The sequence below is a fragment of the Leptonotus elevatus genome, chromosome 17 (genome assembly GCF_054856555.1).
Source record: "Leptonotus elevatus isolate MCC_2025b chromosome 17, RoL_Lele_1.0, whole genome shotgun sequence".
Lineage (NCBI taxonomy): Eukaryota > Metazoa > Chordata > Actinopteri > Syngnathiformes > Syngnathidae > Leptonotus > Leptonotus elevatus.
Window position 1 is genome coordinate 16,297,185 of NC_141255.1, and position 23,184 is coordinate 16,320,368.

Sequence of the window (23,184 nt, forward strand, 5' to 3'; positions counted from 1 at the left end):
AAATGTTGCAAAAACTCCGGACTTGTGGTATTTCCATTTATTTCAGTGGCAAAAGATGATTTGAAGAAAATTGAACTCCAAATTAGAACTGTGCTGTGGAGCCATTTGGATACGAAACACACACAAAAACATACACTGGGACATTCAGAAACATGCAGACTTTGAACGGGAAGAGCCAACTCATGCTAAAAAAAATAAATCCATCAATAAAAACAAGTGAAGACACGCACACACATGGAAAAAAAACCTGTGACTAAGCAGAAGCTCACAACAGACTTGACACAAACTCAGTGGCCCCAAATATGAGCTTACGAGTGCTGATGGGACATTTTAAAGAGGTCTGCGTTCATTTGGAGTGTTCACTTGTCAGCAATTGGAACAACCAAAACAAGTGCAAGGAAATTTCACTTTATTATTGTTCATCTGCAAAAAAAGAGAGTCATAAACAAGAGTGGAATCGGCCAGAAAAAAAAGAAAAGAAAAATTAAGTGATAGGAACAAGATGATGTTGAAGTGGAAGACTTGATTTACTTGTTGGCTTTTCCATTGCATTAAATCATTGTGTCCTTTCTCTTCTGATAAACTAAAAGAGGAAAACAGAAGATGAAATTCACGGACTGATGAGAAGATAAGGTTCGCCTCCCCGCTCTGCACTTTACCTGTGATCATAACAAGAAACGCCAAGCTGACGCCGACGACGACTGTGGCGAGGAAAAGACAGAGCGGGACGGATTTCCAAGGGGCTTGCGTGGCGAGAAGAGGCAACGCATGACCTACAAAAAAAAGGGATGAAACCTATTTTACTCAAATTGCGTGATTCAATGTAGTACTGGTAGTTTTCATGCGTTGTAACGGGCCCAAAGAGACCACAAAAGACCCAAAAGGCACAATTTGATGTTAGCAGAATAGAGACTGAAATATTTCAACAAATGGAAAAACCTGACAAAAATCCCCACCATTGGGAAGTATTAAAAAACAAAAAGTAATTGAATTGGTGCTAGTTTTTGGGGTGCTGCAAAATCCTTACTGGGTGGTCCGGTGAAACAGCGAAGGATTGTGGCGGCGTACTTCACATCGATCCTCCTCACCTATGCGAGCACAAACATGCTTTAAAATCTCTTCTTGACCAACTGATGAACATTTAGAATGATAAAAACTCACATGAAGACAAGCGTGAACGTCTGTCAAATTCAAGCCAATGGATGAGTGCGCCCCCTGATGGAGACATCACAGTTGCCATGGTTTCTTGTAGTTACAATGTAAAGATGCCGACGTCAATACATACCACATGCACAGTTGTGTGGGTCCCCGTAGCACCGCAGACAGCAGAGTCTTGGGATGGCGTACAAACATCAACGTAGAAAGTGGCGTTGACCTGCGACGTCAGCTTCAGCTCTTGTTGTGCCAAGGTCACATCCCATACTTCAAATAACAATAAAATATTGAAATTTATTTGTCAGGACTCATTAGTCTGGCACATTATTGTGCACATGAGTTGCATTATTCACTCCCATATAGTGCACTGAAAAATATAGTTAGAAAGGTTTAGAATTTCCTTGACATGCTACCAAAAGCTACAGAGCCCCTCTGATGCCAGGGTATGAATTATTTTTTATTTTGCTTATCTGTACCCACAGTTTAGTTTGGAGTGTCTCGCCTGTTTCACACTCAATACTACTCCAGTTTTCAAATAAATTAAACTTGTATCTATATATTCGAGTGTTTCTTTGTTTCTTATTGACGTGCTAAACCGTGGGTAGATTAGCAAACTGTGGGTACAGATTAGTAAACTGCGGAGACAGATTAGAAAATTGAGGGAACAGATTAGAACAGATGACTAAACTGTGGGAACAGATTGGTAAACTGTAGAAACAGGATACTAAACAGTGGGTGGAGATTGTTAAACTGTGGGAACACATTGCTAAACTGTGGGAACAGATTAGTAAACTGTGGGTACAAATTACTAAACTGTGGGTACAGATTGCTAAACTGTGGGAACAGAATACTAAACTGTTGGTACGGATTGCTAAACTGTGGGAACAGATGGCTAAACTGCGGGAACAGATTAGTAAACTGCGGGAACAGATTGCTAAAATGTGGGAACAGATTGCTAAACTGTGGGTACAGATTGCTAAACTGTGGGAACAGATTAGTAAACTGCGAGAACATATGACTAAACTGTGGGAACAGATTGCTAAAATGTGGGAACAGATTGCTAAACTGTGGGTACAGATTGCTAAACTGTGGGTACAGATTACTAAACTGTGGGTACAGATTGCTAAACTGTGGGTACAGATTGCTAAACTGTGGGTACAGATTGCTAAACTGTGGGAACAGATTGCTAAACTGTGGGTAAAGATTTCTAAACTGTGGGTACAGATTGCTAAACTGTGGGTACAGATTGCTAAACTGTGGGAACAGATTGCTAAACTGTGGGAACAGATTACTAAACTGTGGGTACAGATTACTAAACTGTTAGCAAACGATTAGCAAAATTGTTTTTGTTTGTTTCATACCCTGGCACCAGAGGGGCTCCGTACTACGGACAAAGCTCATCAACTCACTTTGACAGTTTCTTAGCATCAAGATGCCACAAGATGGCGCCAAAGCAATAAGTAGTTTCCAAAAAAACATAATAAAGAAAAATTGTACGAAATCCATGGCAACAACTAGTCTAGTTTACCATTAAACAGAGTTTATATCGTATATTTGCTTGAAGGGAATTTTCCCCAACACCTACTAAATAGCAAGACATTTTATTATTGTGAAAAACTCGTACCTTGGAATCTGCTGACAAAAGGACACCTGATCCAAGACTGGTTGCTCACAGTGAACTAAAAATAAATAAATAGGGTATTTTTTAACACTTAGATAATATTTGAAAATCTTGACTTTGTTTTCTATCTTTTTTTTAAGTATTTTGTATTTTATTTTTAAATAGGATTTATATTATATTTGCATATCCCCCACCCCCATTACTTTGTAGGACTAAGTTCATGTTCAAAAATGTCCCCAAAACTAAAATAAAGAGTGGTTACCTTCATGCACAGCTGAGGGTGAGGATCAACTTTTGCGAATGCAATCTGAAAAGCAACATTTTATATTGTTTGTGAGTTGTACCAAACATTCCGTGGAAAAAGTGCTCCGGCCGCTAAGGCATTTTGGACTTCGTGCGTCAGTACATTACGTTTTGTTTGACTTGAGTCCCAAGTGATTTACGGAGAAATTCCCCCTTAAGAGTGTTTACAACTTGAATTGCAGCGGGTTAGATTAGAACACGCGTTCAAGTGCGTGAGCTGGATTTTGCAATAGTACACCTTTGATTCCCAACTACTGTCACTTGGTTACATATCCGACTTCCAGCTCTTAATATTCATAACTCCTCGTTGTTATAATCGATGCAGTCATTTACTGGACTCATCTTTACCTTACAATATATAAAGTAATTGCAAGTAATTATTAATGTAACTGATAGTCATGGGGGTTTTTTTCATGCCATACAAAAAAAAGGTAAGACCAAATGTACAACCCAATGCAAAATCAATACCGAATTGATTAACCAGTAATCACTTTGTGATGATCACAACACATTCCTGCATATATTGAAAAACTTCCCTTTATACCTCTTCTTAAATTGAATTATATTTGTACACTGTTTCAATGCCCCCATTTAAACTATAACATAGTTTGACTCCACAGTTACAAACACAGAAACTCGTACGATCCTCATTTTGAAATTTAATTATCTCCTTAATTTTGAATATTTGCAGGAAATACATTGTTTTCTTCTTTATATTCTCAGTTTTTTTTTAACAGGCATTTTGTTAACCCGTTCTCATCCATTATTGATTTTTTTTAATAGGGCAATTTTTATCATGTAATACTCTTGTAATATTCTTTAGAAAGTCATCATATGCACTGTTTATGTTGCTGTCACTGTACTTTACCAGTGGTCCTCAACCCTGGTCCTCGGGGACCGGTATCCAGCCTGTTTTCCATGTCTCCTACAGCCAACACAGGTGGGAATCGTTATCAGGCTTCTCCAGAGCTTGCTAATTATCTGATGATATGAATCACCTGTGTTGGCTGCGGGAGACATGGAAAACAGGTTGGATAACGGTCCCCGAGGACCAGGGTTGAGGACCACTGCTTTATACGATGTCCCAGTTCTGTACCATCAGATCATTTTAAAATAAGTTTATTGATTAATCTGTTCTCACCCATGTGTATTCATTTTTGGGGGTAAATTGAGTCGTTGTTTATAATTATTGTAATTATTGTGATGTACTTTGAAAAGCGGCAACTGATATTAATACTATAGTTAACTTATTGTGTTGTTTAGAGTGTTATTTGTAACATTTCTAGATGCAAGTTTGTATTCATGAATACAAACTTGACCATCCAGTCACTGTATAATTCCATACTATATCCAGGTGTTCAATAGATATAGGTAATGATTGCATTTTTCTTGATGGATATGTATCACAAAACATTTACTTACATTTCTGTGTACAAAGAATGCAACTTCCCCTCCAATCTGTGCCAGTAACTTTTAGTGACAGGCAGAACAATTAAATTATCTTCCACTAGATGGCACCTGTTACCATTCATACAATTATTTTTTTTTTGTTCAACTCAACTGGCCCAGATTTCACACTGAGTGAGTAAATTTAAATGAGATCGGCATTAATTTAACCCCCCCCCCCCCCCCCACCCCATCTTCAGCCCTGCTGGAATTGATAACAATCGAAACTGACGGCGCGTATAAAAAATGAACAGTCATACTGGCAACATCATGACTCAGCTGGATAAAACATGTCACAACAGTGTCATAAATTCATGAGTCATCACCAATTTACAATGAATGAACGAACGAATGTGAATGTGTTGATGACTCAGCACGTTTCTGTTACCTTTCCTCTGCTTATATTTTGCCGGGCTCGCTCCAGATCAAAGCAGCCGCCATTCTCCCCCTTCTGGCATAGCGCCACCTGTGCCGAGAGCGGACAGGCAGCTTCCCACCAAAGCGTCTCCTGCAGCAGGTCGAAATGGATCCCGTGCCACATCTCCTCCATGCCTGCATGGGCACATGATAAGCAAGCTCAGGGTTTGTTGGAGTCGTGTTCCGCAAGTCCGCGGTTGATATGATTGTAAGACCAGTTTGAACATTAACACTAGGCCTAAATTTAGGGGAGGTGGGGGTGGGGGGTTGTACTAAGATGATTTAGATGCATTTCACATTAAAAACTGCACCTAAACAAATGTTGGAAAACTAACAGTTCTAAAAGATGAAATGAAAATGTATTGGAGTTAATTAGTGGAGCTCAGAATTCAAAGTAAAAATGGTGAAACGACATTTAGCTGTTATGCTGCACGCAAAATGGAATAAGCTGCCAACAGAAGTCAGCCCCAGTTGTAAATGTTTTGAAAATGCAGCTTTTTTCCCAAATGATAAGTATTTTTCAAATTTGTATTTCTTTACTTCGCTATTAAATGTCTAACTCTTTTGTTTGTGGATGTTTTTAAATATTGACTTGGTTACCTTTGTGTATGAAACGTGATGCATAAATAAGACGTCTTGCCTTGGTTTAAAAAAACAAAAAACTGAACTACGGAAGTGTACTTGAAGAAATTTTTTTTGTTTTTCTGACTCATTTTGGGGGAGTTTTGTTCTTTTTTTGTGTGTAATTATTTTAAATGTTTTTTTTCTATTCATACTGATTTTTTTTGTCATTAAAATATATATATATTCTGAAAACAGAAAAAAAATCTGAAAAACAGGAAAAATATTCAGAAAAACAGAAGTAAAGTACTCGGAAAAAGAAAAACATATATATTTTTTTAAAACAGGGGGGAAATTTGTCCGAAAAAAAGGCAAAAAAGATTATTCCGAAAAACAAGGAAATAATTCAGAAAAAAAATATTCACACAAAAACATTTTCAAAAAAATCAGAAAAACAGGAGGTTTAAAAAACAAGTACCATACTTGTTACATTATTGCCAACTAGTATTTACCACTCACAGCACTTAACAATACTGTACAGTATTGTCTATGAGCTGCCAATCACATTCTTGATATGATTAAAACATTTGTTTAAAGCATCTCTTTACGTATTTGTATCTGGCCTCTGTATAATGAATGGCCAACTGCGGGTGGGTCTGGAATGTACGGTCGAGTAAATGTCAATGAAAGTGACTCACTGTCTCTGAAAGGGCAGACTTGCACCCTGGTGGCGTCGATAACCGTGGACCAGCCCTGTGGAGGATTGGAAACGTATCAATGAGCATGAGGTGACTCCCACATGGAAACTATTGGCTGGTGGGTTTACCTCGATGCACAGGCATGGCAAAGGTCTGGAGAAAGAGAGAACAACACTCTTTTTGGGTTCCTCCTTCTTGATCTGGATGGGCAACAAAAGATTATGATTTCTAATGGGCAAATGGGAAATGTCTATAACGTCTATATGTTATCATCCCATGTTGTGTATATTCCCGATTGTTGTCCAGAGCCTTACTAGAGCGTTAGCGCCCGTGCTGGTGCAGATGAAATCCTTGTGGCACAGTCGCACTTGGTAGTCTTGACCGTGCAGCGTGTCGCTCACGCTGACGCGCACCTCCTTTCTGTCCAGGTTGACCTCAGGCCATATCCTACCAGCTGCTAGACATTGTTAGTGTCGAGCGGGGGTGACAAAAGGCACATATGACATTTGTAGGTGTACTCACTGATGCATTCGGGTACGTTTCTTCTCAGATCCTTCCATGAGCAGTCTGGCATGAGACAGATCAAAGCATGATCACGGAGGACGCATGTAATTCAGTGGACATGAATCATAACAGGATTCACAGAAACTTGCTTAATAAGCTGCGCAAAACAAGAGCATCGGCGGCTTCCTGCTCGTCACATGAGTGTGAGTTCTGCATAAGATGCGCACAGGAGTACCTGGAGCTACGTAGGTCCCACTCCGAGTTATGCCACAGTAGCTCGGGAGCGTCGTCACGGTTACTCTCACTTGCTGCCGTGGGTAAACGTCAACACAGTCGTTCTCCAACTCCACCTAGAATGACATAATGCCATGATGAGAGGGGAAAGCCCCTTCCAGGTGGTTGAGAACAGTGATTCTTTTATTTTCTCCGTTTTACTTTTCAATGTTGTTAGTTGTTGTAAATGCTTTTCAGTATTAGTTGCCTTATTTATGAAATGTGCTATCTAAATAACGCAACCTGGCCTAAAAAAATAAATAAATAAATAAAAATGCTGGTTTGCTTTCCTAACCCACTCACTGGGTAGTATTGGATTTTGAGTAGATTTAGCAGTAATAAATGTAATAATAACGCATATATTTGTGAAGACTGGGGTCAAGTTGTATTTTACAATTTTAAAATGTGCAGAATTTCAAGAAGTTACTTCATGGTAAAGATTAGAAATCTCTTAATATAAAAAGAATAATGCACTGAGCTGTCACCAACGTCTTGCAAATGCAATTATGCCATCTAGTGGCAGAAAAATGACCTCAACAAAAATCAATAACGCACTTGTTTTTTTATAGTAGAGTACACCTTTTTAATTTTAACTAAATTTTATGAATTATTATGAAATTACTGTTACTAAAAGATGCAGCCATATTTCTATTAGTTTAATATTTTTCCCCCAATTTTATGTTAAAAAGAGTATGAAAACTTGAGAAAAATGATTTTATTGTACATTTTATTGTACATTTAGGACAGATAGAAAATTTGTGATTAATCATTAGTTAACTATTGAAGTCATATGATTAATTACAATTAAAGATGTTAATCGCCTGACAACCCAAAATTTTTAACTTATGGTTAGGTTAATTATTTTAACCCAGAATATTGGATGAAAGATTGAATTTGAGGATGGCTGACAAGCTCAAACTTGTCAATTTAATGTAAATCTATTAAACAATTAACGTGTGTATCCACTTTTTGTAACATTTGGATTTGTTTGTGTGCTGCAACATTTGATTGGGTCCGAATGATTGGACTTGTACCTGCATCCCCTCCATTTTCCGCCTGGACGCCCTGGAGATGCTAATGATTCGGCACTTCCGCAGCATTCCCGGCGTCTCGGAACAAACAGACACGCCGTGGATGGACTCTGACGATTGAAAGCATTCATGCGTGTCATTGTAAAGCTGCACAATTGTACGCAGCCGATTCAGATCCGAGACATCATTGACAGTAAAAGCACTGTGACGCACTGGTAAGGTGTACAGCGGTCTTGATCCGAAGCTGCAGGGAGCATTTCTGCCTCCCCTCACACATCATGGCGGTGGAAAAGCTGAGGTTGCGGAAAACTAAGGCGGCGTCGAGCCAGTCGGCAGGCTTCTGGCACGGAGGAGGAAGAAAATCTGGAACAAAGAAGGTCATTATTAACAAGGTAGAAAAGGTTACTTCCTCCATCATTACATGTGCAGTTCCTGTTTTATGAGACAAGTTTTGTCGTAACACTACTTAAAAGCACTTAGGAGAGTGTGTGAGTGTGTGTCTGCACTCACAAACTGGCCTGCTCTTGCATTGAAGGCCCTGCGAGAAGAAGAGGTCACGATTAGTCAAACCTAAAAATAAAAGGAAATTACAGAACATAATAGAATAACTTAATGTCCATAAGAAATAATTCAATATATTATACAGCAATGATTTAATTCACTTTAGTTTTTGTTATGTGAGACGTTTTTTATTACTATCATGATAATCAAATAAGGTGGGTGTACACTGGTCGTCCTCTGAGCATGGTGCTGATTTCAAACACGGATTTTAAAAGGCCAAAACAAGTTTCATTGCTCAAGAAATAAAGAAGCACACACGCAAAGTCCATTCATGACTTGTCTGTTTAGTCCGTTCACTGATTTAACATAAAACTAAGTAAAAACATCACACCTTTAAATTTGAGTCTAAAATAAATCTAGCCTGAATTGAATGAAGAGGATGCTTTTATTTATTTTTTATTATTTGTTTACCTGAGAACACTTGGTGCCGCATGTCTCTATCCTTTCAGCCTCCATGTGTTGTCCAGCAGCTCCATAGAGTCCAAAACCCGAGTGGCACATCAGCAAGGCGGCCCACAGGATCATCGTCTCCACAACGACAAATTATTCTTCTTTGAACCTGTTTTTACGTGGCTCCCGCTCTTATTTGTGTAACGTGGGATGCTGACGTCATCCACTGGTGATGTGATGGCCCACAAACTTGGTGGTAAACGTCTTTATCGTGGGGGTGGAGCTTGAAGGATGACTTGTGCATCTGTTTCTGGAAAGCAAAACAATAGGTATTCTTTTTTTAGCAACAAATAGGGAAGTGTGATCATGTGTATGTACGACAAAACACAACAATCTAAAGTGTGTTTCTCCCACTGTTCAGCAAAAACGTCTAAAAAATGTATTCAAATGTGGCAAAATACACCATTTATTAGATGATACTGATTCCCACTAAAACTCATTATACATATTGATATTGCACATAATACAACTTTCTGTTCACACAACAAATATTTTACTTCAGGTAGCCTACACAATAAGGATTAAACCATGGACATGTAATCATTTCATGTACCGGACGCTGTGCTGACACTTATATAGGAATACAGCACAACAAAAGGAAATACTTCAACAAAACATGGACTGCAGTTCAAATCAGTGCATGAACATTTCTGGGAATGACAGGGTGTGATTTATTTATTTTTTTACCCTGGAGCTTTTTACTGCTCATGATTTATCACAGATTATCACTACTTGGCATCATTTCTTTCAACTGATAACTGACAGGAGGTGACGTGTAAATGGCGCTCTCTGTCAGGATGCGAGGTGTATTACAGAATTCCGTTAAAATTACATCATCACAGTAAACCTCACGTGAGGTCTTGGTAAATACATGTTTTTATCCATTATGAAATGACAACTATGAATGAGAAACCGCCTAATTTTTCAAGGTATTTTTGTGGACAATATTTCAATTTCCAGTATTGAGCGGCATGTTAAATGTTATCTTTTATATTTAAGAATTGGGTGCTAACTGCGGAATTTGCTTAGATTGTCAGTCAAAGTGTTTCCACTGCATAACGCACTCGGATGTCGGTTGCATCTCTATGCAGCATCTACGAGGAGGATTTATCCTCAACCTGCTGTCAGCTGCTGTAAAGTGCTCATCCTCTGCACGCTGCAAAAAATGCCACACAAAACAAGCTGCTTTGGCTTTGTGTGTGTCGCTAAAAGAAAACGAACGAATTAAATGTTGTCTGTTTTGCAAGTTAGCTGCACATAAAATGAATCATAATATCCCATTATAAATGTTAGTATATACAAGGTATGTTGTTCCTGCACAAAATTATCTGAAATCAGGGTAGGAAAAATGAAGGATGTAAGGCTGAATGGAAGGGAGGGGTGGAAAGATGGATAGTGGGAGGATGTTAGAAGGAAGGAGCAAGTGAAGGAAGTAGGATATGAGGATGGTAAAGCCAAGGCAAGGCAAGGCAAGGTTATTTGTATAACACATTTCATACATAAGGCAACTCAATGTGATTTACACAAGGAAAGGCAACACCTATAAGCATCAACAAACAGTAGTTAACATTCAAAGCAAAAAAAAGAGAAAACAAAAGTTGGTTACAAAATGTACTAAAATAACATAGATTGGCAATGTTAAAACATTAGACAGCAAACTTTGAAAACATTTAGCGTGATGAAGTTATTTAAAAATAATAATAAAAATGAAAAGGGAAAAAACATGATTTAAAACTGTTTGAAATACATTAATCAAAGGTATGTGTGTGTGTGTGTGTGGGGGGGGGGGGGTTCACCCTGGAGTTAAATCAAAGGAAGGAAGGACATGAAAATAAAGTTGATATTAACGGGAAAATGTAATTAGGAAGGAGTGGAAGAGGAAATGAATGAAGGAAATTAAAGTTCACACTCACAGCCACTTTTAACACATAAACATTGAACCCTAATTTGAAACGTTAACCAAGTTATTTCAAACCCAAACAATAGAGTTTGAAATCCAACCAACGACTTGAAGACCTACGCGAGAATAAACCGTCAAGGTACATCTCCTTTTTTGGTCCACAATGTATACATTTTTAATGAAATAGCAATTACACGTACGGGTGTACGTGTATTGACAAATGACGTAAATGAAAGCAGAGGGAGGGTGCATTTCTTGCAGCGTGGGTTTACGGAGCCGTCACGTGACCCGCTAATTCCGCGTTCCCGACGCCGGGATGTTGTCCACGGCTCTCTATGGAGGTGCGCCCGGTTTTGCCTAAGCCATCCTAGCCGCTATTCATCTCCGCGTGCTCCGGTAAGAGCCGCCCTCGCACGCCCCGCCATCGATGCGGCATTGACCGACGTAGCGACCGCGCGGCCTCTCCAGTCGAGCCCTGTCGTCGAGCAGCACGGCCGAGCTGGGGGGCAATCCGGGGAAAGGGAGCCGCGGCGCCGCGCACCGGCCGCCGGATACCCCGCCGCGACGCACCACCAACATGCTCACCCGGGTCAAGTCCGCCGTGGCTGGCTTCATGGGTGGATTCATGGCCGGCGGCGGCTCCGGCGGAGGTGGCAGCCCCGGCTCGGACCTGCCGCTCAAATTCCCCTATATGAGGCCGGAGTTCCTCGGACTGTCCCCGGATGAAATCGAGTGCTCCGCGGACCACATCGCCCGGCCCATCCTCATCCTGAAGGAGTCCAGGAGATTACCGTGGGCCACCGGATACGCTGAGTAAGTCCCCGCCGCCCCTCCCAAAGGGGTCTTTTTAGGTTTGGGGGTGCATGCTCGCAACAATCATTTCGATGGAGCGCATGCGCAGACCTTTACGGGGCTCTGAATTGCACCTGTTGTGAGCTCCTAAACGTAACCCTTCACCCCCGCTGCACGTCATTGGCGTGCATGTTGCATTAAAACTGGCCAAGTACCTTGGAAATACAACGCAAAACAGTCGGTCACAATTTTCTATTTATTTCCGAAATCACAAGGAACAATTTTTTTCCCCCTCCGAAGTACAGGCTTACACTGTTTGTCACACGTCATTATTTTGTCTCATATGAGCAAGAGTTGATTCTCCAGGCATTTTACTCTTAATTAAACTCCTGGCACATCAAACATATTTCTCATAGTTGTGAGAAACATCAAAAATAATTGCTTATCGTAATGTTCTTTTTACTGTTAATGTTAAGTTGGTCAAGGGGTCAAATGTTTGTGAATAATGCATTCCTTAACAGAAAGATAGCAGCAGTCATTTCATTGTTTGTAAAAATAAAATAAATAAAACAAACGCACTAAATTAAACACTCGTTTATTGATTAGTCATGGCTTTGCTGCTGGGTCAAAACCAACCCAAATTTCATCAAAAAATTGGATCGACCCGCTAACCTGGGTTGTTTTGTACAATGTAACCCTCTTTTGTACAAAAGAACCCAAAACCTTGGGTTCTTTTATGCAAAACCACCCAGAGTTAAGTAAACTTGACTCAAGTTATTGGTCCAGTTATATTTTTGACCCCGCTTTTTTAAGTGGTGTTTTCAGGTTTAGTTAGTTAAGGGGACACATTATTTCAGTTCTACTTTACCAAGTTTAACTAACATTTTTGCAAAAAGGAGCGAAAACGAATTAATAAGCAAAAATAATTGAAAATATGAGCACATTAAGTAAAAATTAAGGACCTATTGTATTCTGTTCCAAGGCCACGTCTGCTGATCCGGCACGTGTCAGGCAGATATTTGTGACACTTAGGACTTAGGCCATCCATGGCCCGGGTCTCGGGGCTCCGGGGGCCGGGTGGGGGTGTTGTGCCTGTCCCGATCCGGTGGGCCTCCTGGCACCTCGGGCGGCCCCAGTATCCAGGTGTTCCGGTGGGGTGGGTGGGGGTTTGGTGGGCGAGTGCGCCTTCTGCCCCCGCCCGGTTGGGAAGGGCCCCACTGGTCGCTCCTCTTAACTCACTGCACTAGTGTTGCACAATACACTTTGTTAATAGACACATAGGGCACATAACACACACTTTGGGGGGGAAGGGGGTGTAGGGTGGAGACACCGTCTTCGCCCTACAACTCCCCTCCAATTTTAATGCACCCCACAACTGGGGGGAAGAGGGGGGGGCATCGGTTGGGGCAGACCGCAGTATTAAGTAGTGCTGCGGTCCCCCATCCGTATCCCCGCTGCGCCACCACACACATTTTTTTATTGAATGCACCACATACACTCACTGACACGTCTGGGAGGCAGGTGGACCAGAGCGGGGGGGATATCATTTCCCTCTGCTCCATCTCACCTGCTCCGGTGGGGTGCCTGGCGGGCCTGCCGTGCCCCGTTCTGCTGCGTTGGGCTGGGGGCGCGGGCCGTGTTGGGGGGCGCTCCTGGCTCCTAGGTTTGCTCTCCGGCCGGTGGCCCCTGCTGGGCCCGGGGGTTGTGCTTGTTCTGTCCTGGCCGGGGTTGACGGCTCCCCTCTTTGGTGGAGGTTTTCATGCATGCCAGATCCACCACACCAGCATCTATCGAAATTCAAACACAATCTGCTTCTTCCTCTGGTCGTTGAATCGGTGGAAGCTGATGTCTGTGGATCTCACTCTGCTTCATCCATCCTTCCTTCCTTTCCTCAGTCTCTCCTTTGGTCTCTTGAGGTCTCCCTAATTTGTTGGAATTTAGATGTTTCTGGGGTTGGTGAAAGACTGGTAACCCGGTGGATAGTAGGTGATGCCTGGTCGGTGCTGGATTTCACTTTCCTTTCTTTGATCCTTCCTCGGGTCTCCTGACAACCTCATGACTCGAGCTGGATTCTGAAGTATTCGGTTTAGATGAACGGTATGGGATTTTTAATAGGTTTTAGGTGAATTAATGAGTACACACTCGCACGCACATACTCACACACATACAAAATGAATAAAAAGTTTTAAAAACAATTAAAAAAGAGAGAGAGAGAGCAATGATGATGACATGTCGAATCGGTAAAATTACAGAATGAACAATAATGAGCTCTCTCTCTCAAAAAAAAGAAGAAAATTAGGTCTTAATGCCAAATGGGAAGAAAAGCAAAAGTGTTTCTTTGTGAGGAAATCCGTTTCCAGATAAATGAATTGAATGCCGTCAACCAAAAATGCGTGTAATGGATCAGTTCAGGTTTGACAGTAATCACGATTGAGGCTTGGAATTGAAACAATGTGTTGACATTATATAATCGCGCATATACTGTCACAATCAGCACCATGCATCTGTGAGTCAGTGATGCTGCCGAGCACTAAACAACCCACAGTCGGGGCTCTAAAAATAGTCATGCTAATTTCTCTCACACACCCTCCAGAGATGTCTGATAGGCAACGGGGCTCACTTTGATGTCACAGTTCTCCTCTTTTTTCAACTTCATCCGTTGGATAGAAATAACCCAGCATTGGTTCGGTCCCATTTGGACCCCGCCCTAAATTGGCAATTTCACCCAATTTGGGTTTCTTTTGACCCAGCAGTTTGAAGAGCGCATAATATAAACGTGTTGAAAGTTTACAACCTGAGCAGGCAGCTGATAAGTTTGTCACAGCAACCTTCCGAATGCATCCCGTCTTCCTCCAGAGTGATAAATGCTGGAAAGAGCGCTCTGAACGAGGACCAGGCATGCTGCGAGGTGGTGGTGGTGAGAAGGCGGCCCATGAGCTACTGCCCCCCAATGACGCCCAGCAAGACCCCCACGGCCAAGAGACGCAACTCCCTGCCCAACGGCGAAGGCCCCGGACTGCGCTTGGAGCACAACAAGCTTGGCGAGGTATGGCCATGCATGTACGCACGCATTACTGCAGCTTGTTTTTTTATTTATTTTTCAATTTTTAATTTATTTGTACTCACTTATTTCAGTACATAATTGGTTAGTTGATTTACTGTATGTTTTTGGTACCATTAAATTAGATTGCATTTATTTAATAAAATATTTGGTTAATTAATCCATCCATCCATCCATTTTCTTAACCGCTTGTCCTCACAAGGGTCGCGGGGGGCGCTGGAGCCTATCCCAGGTGGCTTCGGGCAGTAGGTGGGGTACATCCTGAACTAGTTGCCAGCCAATCGCAGGGCACACAGAGACGAACAACCATCCACACTCACAATCACAATCACACCTATGGACAATTTGGAGTGTACAATTAGCCTGCCATGCATGTCTTTGGAATGTGGGAGGAAACCGGAGTAACCTTGAGAAAACCCACGCAAGCACGGGGAGAACTTGCAAACTCCACCCAGGAAGGCCGAAGCCACGGACTGGGAGGCGGATGTGCTAACCAGGCACCCACCGTGCTGCAAAGCATTGTACTGAGAATTGAGCCCTGAGGGACACCATAACATATATTAGTTATATATTAGTTTAGAGTCTTAACAGTTTAACAAGAACAGAATTAAAAAAAAGGTAACAAATAAGATTCAAATAAAATTTACACCCTTTTGCTTTGTGAACAATTTTCTATGCTTGAGATCCGTAGCAACTGAGTTACAGTATATTGTCTTTGAAAGGCAGAATTTTTTCATACTATACTGATGGACACCATTTTACAATTCCAGGACGAGGGGCTAGTGTTCCACTACTGGGCCATGTTTGACGGCCATGCCGGTTCTGGCGCCGCCGTGGTGGCCTCCCGCCTGCTCCAGCACCACATCGCCTGTCAGCTGCAGGCCGTCATCGAGATCCTGCACAACCTGGCCTCCCTGCCGCCCACCATCTTGGGCGAGGAGCCCGACGGCAACCCCTACCTGCAGGGCAACACGCCGGGCTCCCACCAGCGCTCCCTGACGAGGGCGGCGTCGCTGCGGGGTGCGGCCGGGGCTCCGGCCTCACCCAGCAGCACGCCGCCACCCCCGCGCTTCTTCACCGAGAAGAAGATCCAGCATGAGAGCTTGGTGATCGGAGCGGTGGAGAACGCCTTCAAAGAGATGGTAGGCGAGTTAACGGAGCCCTGTGGGAAGCCACAGGGCTCCGTTAACTCACCGCGCGGTCCATTCAAATTGGGCAACTAATTCATTATCTATTTCATCAGCTAGTTTCATAATTGATTCGTCAACAGGTAATCAAGTATTACATTTGCTGACAACTATTTTCATAATAAATTGACAACTATTTTGGTAAATTAATCGACAACTAATAATAATCAAATTAATCAACTATTTTGATAGTAAATAGACAAATATTTCAGAAAATTTACAGCTATTTTGTAGTGAATTGACAATTATTTTTGATGAATTAATCACCAACTAATTGATTATCAAATTAATAGACAAACTATATTCATAATAATTGACAACTATTTTTGTAAATTAGTCAACAAATAATTGATTATCAAATTAACAAGTATTCTGATAATAATAATAATGGATTGGATTTATACAGCGCTTTTCTAGACACTCAGACACTTTACAGATGAATGGAGACATTATTCATGCACTCACACATTCACGCTGTGGTGGCGGTAAGCTACTTAAGTAGCCACAGCTGCCCTGGGGCAGGCTGACGGAAGCGTGGCTGCCAGCGTGCGCCTACGGTCCCGCCGACCACCACCAAACATTCGCACCTTCCATACACCAGTGTGAGTAGCACTGGAGGCGATGTGTGTGAAGTGCCTTGCCCAAGGACACAACGACACATGACTTCAGAAGAGCGGGGATCGAACAGCCGACCTTCTGGTTACTGAACGACCGTCTCTAAACCCTGAGCCACGGCCGCCACAATAATGATAAATGATAATAAGTTGACGATTTTGATAAATTAATCAACAACTAATTGATTACCAAATGAATCAAGTATTTTGATAGTAAATTGAAAACTATTTTGATAATAAATTCATTGACAAGTATTTTGATAAATTAATCAACTGTTCTTATAATAAATGAATTGACAGCTATTTTGATAAATTTATCAACAATTGATTACCAAATTAATCAAGTATTTTCATAGCAAATTAAAAACAATTTGGATAACATTGACAAGTATTTTGATCAATTAATCAACACCAATTTAGATGATAAATTGACAACTATTTTGATACATTAAGCACAAAGTGAAGAGGTTCAACTCTTCCATATTTATGTCCCTCGGACATACTTAAATTTTAATCCCCTCTAATATCAATCGTAGTGAAAATATCCACTGTCTTTGTATGTGCAGGATGCACAGATCGAGAGGGAGAAGCAGGGATACAACATCTCAGGAGGATGCACAGCTCTCATAGTGGTCTACATGCTGGGGAAGCTGTATGTTGGCAATGCAGGCGACAGCAGGTCTGTGGGTATGATGATCGCATTTTGCATTTCAACGTTTCCACCTAACGTTTGTATTTTGGGTTGCTTTGACAGGGCCATCATTATCAGGAATAATGACATCGTTCCAATGTCGACAGAATTTACGCCAGAATCTGAGCGACAGAGGCTACAGTTTCTGGTACAGACCAGTTTTGTATTTTTTTATTGATTTATTTTTAATGAAGAAATAGGAGTTTGTCTTGTAATAGCAAAAACAAACATTAGAAACTGTGTTAATATTATCAGTGATCAATTTGTTCTAGTTATTGAGTTGCTTCAACTAGAAAAAACAACAACCTTAGTTTGCCAAGTAAAATATCACATAACCTTAATTATAATTCAAAGACATGATTAATTTGTTGCTTGGACAAGGAATTAAACTTATTTTAATGTATTGTTATTGTCTGAAAGTGCCATGTCAAATTGTGTTGTGACTTGGACTAGGAATAATATGTATGAATTTTTTTTGTCTGTAATTGATATTTGGAATATAATGGGGTTTTTTTTATGTAAAAATAAACATAACACTGTAATTACTTAGAGGAGCTTGAAATTATTTTCATCGAGGGATTCAATTTGTTTTCAGTCATGGTTTAAGCTTGCTTGTTATCGTCGTATTAACTTTGACTTTGCTGGCATATAAAATTTTTGCAAATGACAAACCAACTGGCCAACTTGCGCGTCCGCAGGGTTTCATGCAGCCTCACCTGTTGGGGAACGAGTTCACGCACCTGGAGTTCCCGCGGAGGGTCCAGCGGAAGGAGGTGGGCAAAAGGATGCTCTACAGGGACTTCACCATGAACGGATGGTAGGCGACGACGTCATCACTTCTGCACACGAGCCAATGTGCCACAGTCAATGGTGACAAATGTACAAGCCATGTGTAAAGTTGCAAGAAAATGGATGTAAACTACTTGGAATGACCTGGATTGCTGCATAAATTGATCATTTACTGTGATCAGAAATGTAGTTAACAGACAAACAGTCTGCTTAAAGTAATACCACACAAGCACACAGTATATAAAAAAATATGGCAACTGCAGTTCAATCAGTGTGACGACGAGGGTAGAGATGTTGGTAAAAGAAATGGGGGTGGCGGAGTAACTGTTTTCACGCTGTATTACAAATTTTATTTATGTAATATAACTTTTTCTTCATAGCATTGTAACTTTTTTTCTTGTAGCATTCAACTTTTTTGTTCCAATAGTAAAATGTTCTTTCGTAAATTCTAAATTTGCTCACATACCACCTTTTTATTTTAATATTGCAACTTTTCACCTAATTACATATTTTTTTATATTGCAACTTTTTACGTAATATTACAACTTTTTTGTTGCAATAGTTCCAACAACTTGTTTCTCGTGACATTCCGTTTTTCTCATAAAACTGCAACTTGTTACGTTAAAAACCTTTTTAGGAATATGGTGATTGGTGACCTTTCCACGTAACTTCCTTTTTCGTGTGTAATATTGTGAATTAAAAAAAATTCTCACAGATTTTTTCTCTCGTAATATTGCAAATTGCATTATTGCATGGAAAAGAAAAGAAAAAATGTTTTTCTTGTAACATTGTGACTCCTTTTTTTGTGGTATTCAAACCCACAAATTTGCAACTTTTTTCCTCGTAATACATAATACAGCTTTTTTGCTAATAATATTGCACAAGTAATTTTACATTTTACTTGTAATATCATGAATTTTTTCACGTTTCCCCTTATAATTTTTGAAATGTTGCAATGTTTTCCCCATTTGATTTTTCTTAAAACTTTAAACATTCTTATAACATTCCAAATTTACAATTTTTTTTCATGTATCATCACAATGTTTTTGTGGCAGTAGTCAAACTTTCTTGTTAATTTGCAACTTTTTCCTCTCGTAATATTGACTTTTTCACATAATGTGACATTAATGTGATAATGTGACTATTTAATACAAGATTTGAGTTTTTTTAAACTCGCCTATTTATTAATTTTTTTAGTTTATGACAAACTTATGTGACAATCCGGATAATAAAATGAAATGTCATCACATACTTTCTTGCAACTGTACAGTATGTCCTGTAATACTCACATCTTTGCTCGTCTTTACAACAGGGCGTACAAGACCATTGAGGACGAAGATCTGAAATTTCCGCTAATATATGGCGAAGGGAAAAAGGTCAGGATAACCCCGGACTCCAGACTTAACACTTGAAGTTCAGACTGAAGGAACGACGGTTGGTTTTTGGTTTTCCAGGCTCGAGTGTTGGCGACCATCGGCGTGACGCGCGGCCTTGGTGACCACGACCTCAAAGTTCACGACTCCAACATCTACATCAAGCCCTTCCTGTCCTGCCTTCCCGAGGTGGGCGCTGTTGGGAAAAATTTGCAATTTGATTGAGAGTTGCGGCAAAATAAAAGAGGACTACGTTGTTTGGCTCACACAGGTGAAGGTGTACAACCTGACGCAGTACGAACACGGCGCAGATGACGTCCTGGTGATGGGCACCGACGGTCTCTGGGACGTCCTGTCCAACCAGGAAGTCGCCGAGGCAGTCTCCACCTTCCTTGCCAACTGTGATCCAGATGACCTTCACAGGTTGGGTCTTTTTTTTTTCTTTTTTTACGCACCACTTTTTGCCACCCTGCTGCCAGTGTATCGAACTGATGGAGCTTGACCATGGGTGGGCAAAGTATGGCAATTAATTTAGTTTTGTTCCTCAAATTGGTTAATTAAAATGCATATTATTTATTTAGTCATAATTCATTAATGTACAGTATGTACTGTATCTCTTTATTTTTTACTTATTTTATTAGTTTGGTATTTTCATGCCGAAAGTAAATGAGTATTTTTTTTCCTTTTGAATATTAGTTGATTCATTGTACACACACACACACACACACACAAAATCCTGAATAAATAATTAGAAAATAATGAAGTTATTACTATTATATATTGCTACATAATCACATTTCATCTGTTAAAAAAAACACACACACAATTATATACACGCCCAAGTTTTTATTGTTTTAAGCGGTTCGGATAATGTATGGATGGATGAATCAAATTAAAATTCTTATTTTATTTTTTATATTTTAGAATTATTATTAAATTAAAATTCTTATTTTATCGTCAAAATAAAATGTTACATAGATTCTAACTTTTTTTTTTTACACTCAGTGATTTAGCCACTTAAAATAAAATGAAGATTTGTTAATGATTTTATATATTTTATTAAACAATGACATGTAAATTATATATACATGATATATAATTAAATTAATTTGTCAATAAGATTATTTAACATGCTGTGAAAATATAATTTAATACGATTTTTTTCCCATTTACTTTGTTACAAAATTTGTGAATTAATTATAAATCCAATTTTAAAAAACTGAATGGACTATTTTATCATTAAATACATAAATGTATATGCAGTATGTATACACACATATACATACATGTAAAAAAACAAAAAAAAAATCGTAATTAGAAAATAACCTGAGCCCGTTGTCAGTATTAAAATCTCATTTTCTGACTACCTCTGATGGTTAGGTATACAATGGCAGCGCAAGATTTGGTGATGCGAGCGCGCGGCGTGCTAAGGGATCGAGGCTGGAGGATCACCAACGAGCGCTTGGGCTCCGGAGATGACATCTCTGTCTTCATCATACCGCTGATGTACGGCAACCGTCAGCCCTGAGCGGCAAACGGTGACCTTTCAAAAAAAGTTCACCCCCTGAATCATTTTTGCACGTTTCAGTTGGAGAGATCAGCCAAAACAAACATACACATACACACACACATCGTGGTGCAAACAGGAGCTCATTGTCCTGTTAGGGCCACACAACTGGGCTACAGTGACTCCTCATTGCCTCTTGATGAAGTAAGCGGCATTATGACCCAAGAGACTGCAGCTACACAATGTGGACTAAAGTTCTGGGACACATTTAATAGGCTAAGTCAAGTCAGGTGTCCCTATTGAGTCCATATAGTCTAGCTTTTTAGGTGCTCACAAAATAACCATAAAATAGAACCTAAGGCTTTTTTCTGCCACAATGTAGCTTTTTCAAGGATCTACTTTCTGAATGACAGCATCCAGGTCTCAGCAGATCTCAAGTAAAAGTCATGCTTTAAAAAAACAAAAACAAATTAAATCCTGTGTCCTTGCATCACTTGCATTGATGCACATTGATTGAAAAATTAATTCCTATAAATCGATAGTGGTTTAAAATATAAGCAGTTTCCTGAAAATGAATATCATGATAGATGTTGAGTTGGTTGAATGCACTACTTAAAATGACTCCATTGCACTTTAATTCGACCAGTGTCGCCTAAAAAGTACATAAAGAAAAAACGAAAATAATGGCTCTCTTTTGTTTTGTGCATGCATCATTGTCGGGATCAAATGTTTCCACTGCATAGACGGAATTTGCATTCCTGTAACTCGTATCGCTAAATTGAGTGTCACTGTTTAGTTTTATTTGTGGTTGCGGCGTTCATTTCCAAATGTTTATTTACTGTCTTGATTCCAAAATGAAGGATACATGTCAGCATGAGTACTGTAGGGGGGAAAAGCAAGTGAATCTAAAAGATGTGCAGAGGGAATAATGAGGAGGCCATTGCCATGTTCAGCCTCAATTTTTTTGTTACAACCTATATGCTACCTGCATTTTTCCTCCTGTACATTCCATTAGAAATGTATTTCAATAGAATTCATATTGTTGTGGGTCATTGAAACGATTTATTGAAAGCCTGTTATTGTATCCTTTGATGTGAAACATATCACGTCAGAGCTTGTGTTGAATGTTCATCCTCGCTTGACTTGTCATTCAGCCTTCATTTCTGTCCATTAGATGAATGTAATTGCTTCTTTTTTTTCTCATCCCATCGTGCCACCCAACTTCTGCACATCAACTCAGGTTCAATGTTGGGTCAAAGTGGTTGATACAGAGTGTGTACATCCTCAAGGTTGGTGTATTATTATTGTAACGGCAGATGTAAATACAGGATGGCTGTGTCCATTCTGTTTGCTTCCCTCTCTGAAGTTGCTGTACTTGTAATATGAAATAGCTGTGCTTTTTTTTGTTATTGTACTTATAGCAAAAACAGCCACGAGTTGGGATTTTAGTGGCCTCGTGACTTTCCTGCTTTGTGAATGTCGACTGTACCTTTTGTATAAGGTTCCTCCAGAAGTCCAAAAAAAAACATTATTTTAATGTTTACTTAATTGTGCAACACTACTGTTGCGAGGGGTAGGATGAATAAAAAAAATAATTAAGAAAAAGGATAATTACATGTGAGTCTAATGTAAATTCTTTGTTGTGTAGGTTAACAGAAAAACAATGTCTTAAATGCCACAATTGGGACAGAATAAGTCCCACATTTGGGCCAAACAGCGAAAAAGCAGCACAGGTGTAAATGACAGTGTTGCATCCCATTTTGGTTCAAGTGAAATAGGTTTCAATTGAAAGACATGTTGCATTCTACACTCAAAAATGTTGGATTGTTTCCTTAACCTGCTCGCTTGCGTCGCTGGAGATTTTGAGAAGATGGGTTACTTTTACCCAAGGTGTGCGTCATTAAATTGACCCTGCTAATTTGGTTGAAGATGGGCGGCGGACTTATCTTCTTAGAAAATGTTAATTAAATACTTCACTTTCAACAATACTGATAACCTAGTCATCCATTTCTGATTTGGGATTTGTTTTTACCCCTCATTGGATCAAATTCTTGACCCAACGTGCTGGGCTAAATCCTCAACTGAAAGTTCTGGGTATAAATAACCCAGCATTGGCTCGGACCCTTTGGGACAAAGTGCTGGGTTGGCTATTTAGGCCAATTTGGGTTACTTTTATCCCAGCAGCACAGAGTGTAGTTTGATTGATGTCACAAAACTATCGTGTTTGTTTTTGCTGTTGCACACACATCA

The 23,184-nt window shown here is 40.0% G+C and overlaps 2 protein-coding genes across 6 annotated transcripts; one reads left to right on the plus strand and one right to left on the minus strand.

The window, feature by feature from the left end:
• Nucleotides 1–15: 15 nt before the first annotated feature.
• Nucleotides 16–11,781, minus strand: il17rel (interleukin 17 receptor E-like). 5 transcript variants are annotated; one of them, XM_086058315.1, is made up of 18 exons: nucleotides 11,506–11,781; nucleotides 8,982–9,270; nucleotides 8,520–8,547; nucleotides 8,223–8,372; nucleotides 8,013–8,119; nucleotides 6,941–7,055; nucleotides 6,724–6,768; nucleotides 6,516–6,655; nucleotides 6,330–6,401; nucleotides 6,202–6,256; nucleotides 4,914–5,077; nucleotides 3,039–3,083; nucleotides 2,780–2,834; nucleotides 1,286–1,422; nucleotides 1,162–1,215; nucleotides 1,028–1,088; nucleotides 660–773; nucleotides 16–583 (listed from the first exon to the last, which is right to left on the minus strand). In XM_086058315.1, exons 2-18 carry the CDS (start codon nucleotides 9,093–9,095, stop codon nucleotides 552–554), a joined length of 1,488 nt encoding a protein of 495 aa, XP_085914441.1. In that variant the 5' UTR covers nucleotides 9,096–9,270; nucleotides 11,506–11,781; the 3' UTR covers nucleotides 16–551. The 5 variants fall into 5 exon arrangements, with proteins under 5 accessions (XP_085914441.1, XP_085914446.1, XP_085914442.1 ...); XM_086058320.1 differs by having other exon boundaries at nucleotides 8,520–8,579; XM_086058316.1 differs by having other exon boundaries at nucleotides 11,121–11,781.
• LOC147160195 (protein phosphatase 1H-like) lies at nucleotides 11,192–22,545 on the plus strand. Its single transcript, XM_086058314.1, has 10 exons — nucleotides 11,192–11,733; nucleotides 14,569–14,758; nucleotides 15,544–15,915; nucleotides 17,141–17,253; nucleotides 17,329–17,413; nucleotides 17,964–18,082; nucleotides 19,367–19,430; nucleotides 19,509–19,616; nucleotides 19,699–19,850; nucleotides 20,808–22,545. The coding sequence occupies exons 1-10, from the start codon at nucleotides 11,498–11,500 to the stop codon at nucleotides 20,953–20,955; spliced, it is 1,587 nt and encodes a 528-aa protein (XP_085914440.1). The 5' UTR covers nucleotides 11,192–11,497; the 3' UTR covers nucleotides 20,956–22,545.
• Nucleotides 22,546–23,184: the final 639 nt, after the last annotated feature.

Bases quoted from the DNA above. Each gene is read 5' to 3' on its own strand.
- il17rel (XM_086058315.1), bottom strand. From the start codon at position 9,095: ATGATCCTGTGGGCCGCCTTGCTGATGTGCCACTCGGGTTTTGGACTC. The intron at 5,078-6,201 runs GTGAGTCACTTT...GTGCCCATGCAG, and splicing joins AGTCTGCCCTTTCAGAGACA to GCATGGAGGAGATGTGGCAC. The intron at 1,216-1,285 runs GTATGTATTGAC...TGTCTCCATCAG, and splicing joins CCCACACAACTGTGCATGTG to GGGGCGCACTCATCCATTGG.
- LOC147160195 (XM_086058314.1), top strand. From the start codon at position 11,498: ATGCTCACCCGGGTCAAGTCCGCCGTGGCTGGCTTCATGGGTGGATTC. The intron at 11,734-14,568 runs GTAAGTCCCCGC...GTCTTCCTCCAG, and splicing joins TGGGCCACCGGATACGCTGA to AGTGATAAATGCTGGAAAGA. The intron at 19,617-19,698 runs GTGGGCGCTGTT...TGGCTCACACAG, and splicing joins TCCTGTCCTGCCTTCCCGAG to GTGAAGGTGTACAACCTGAC.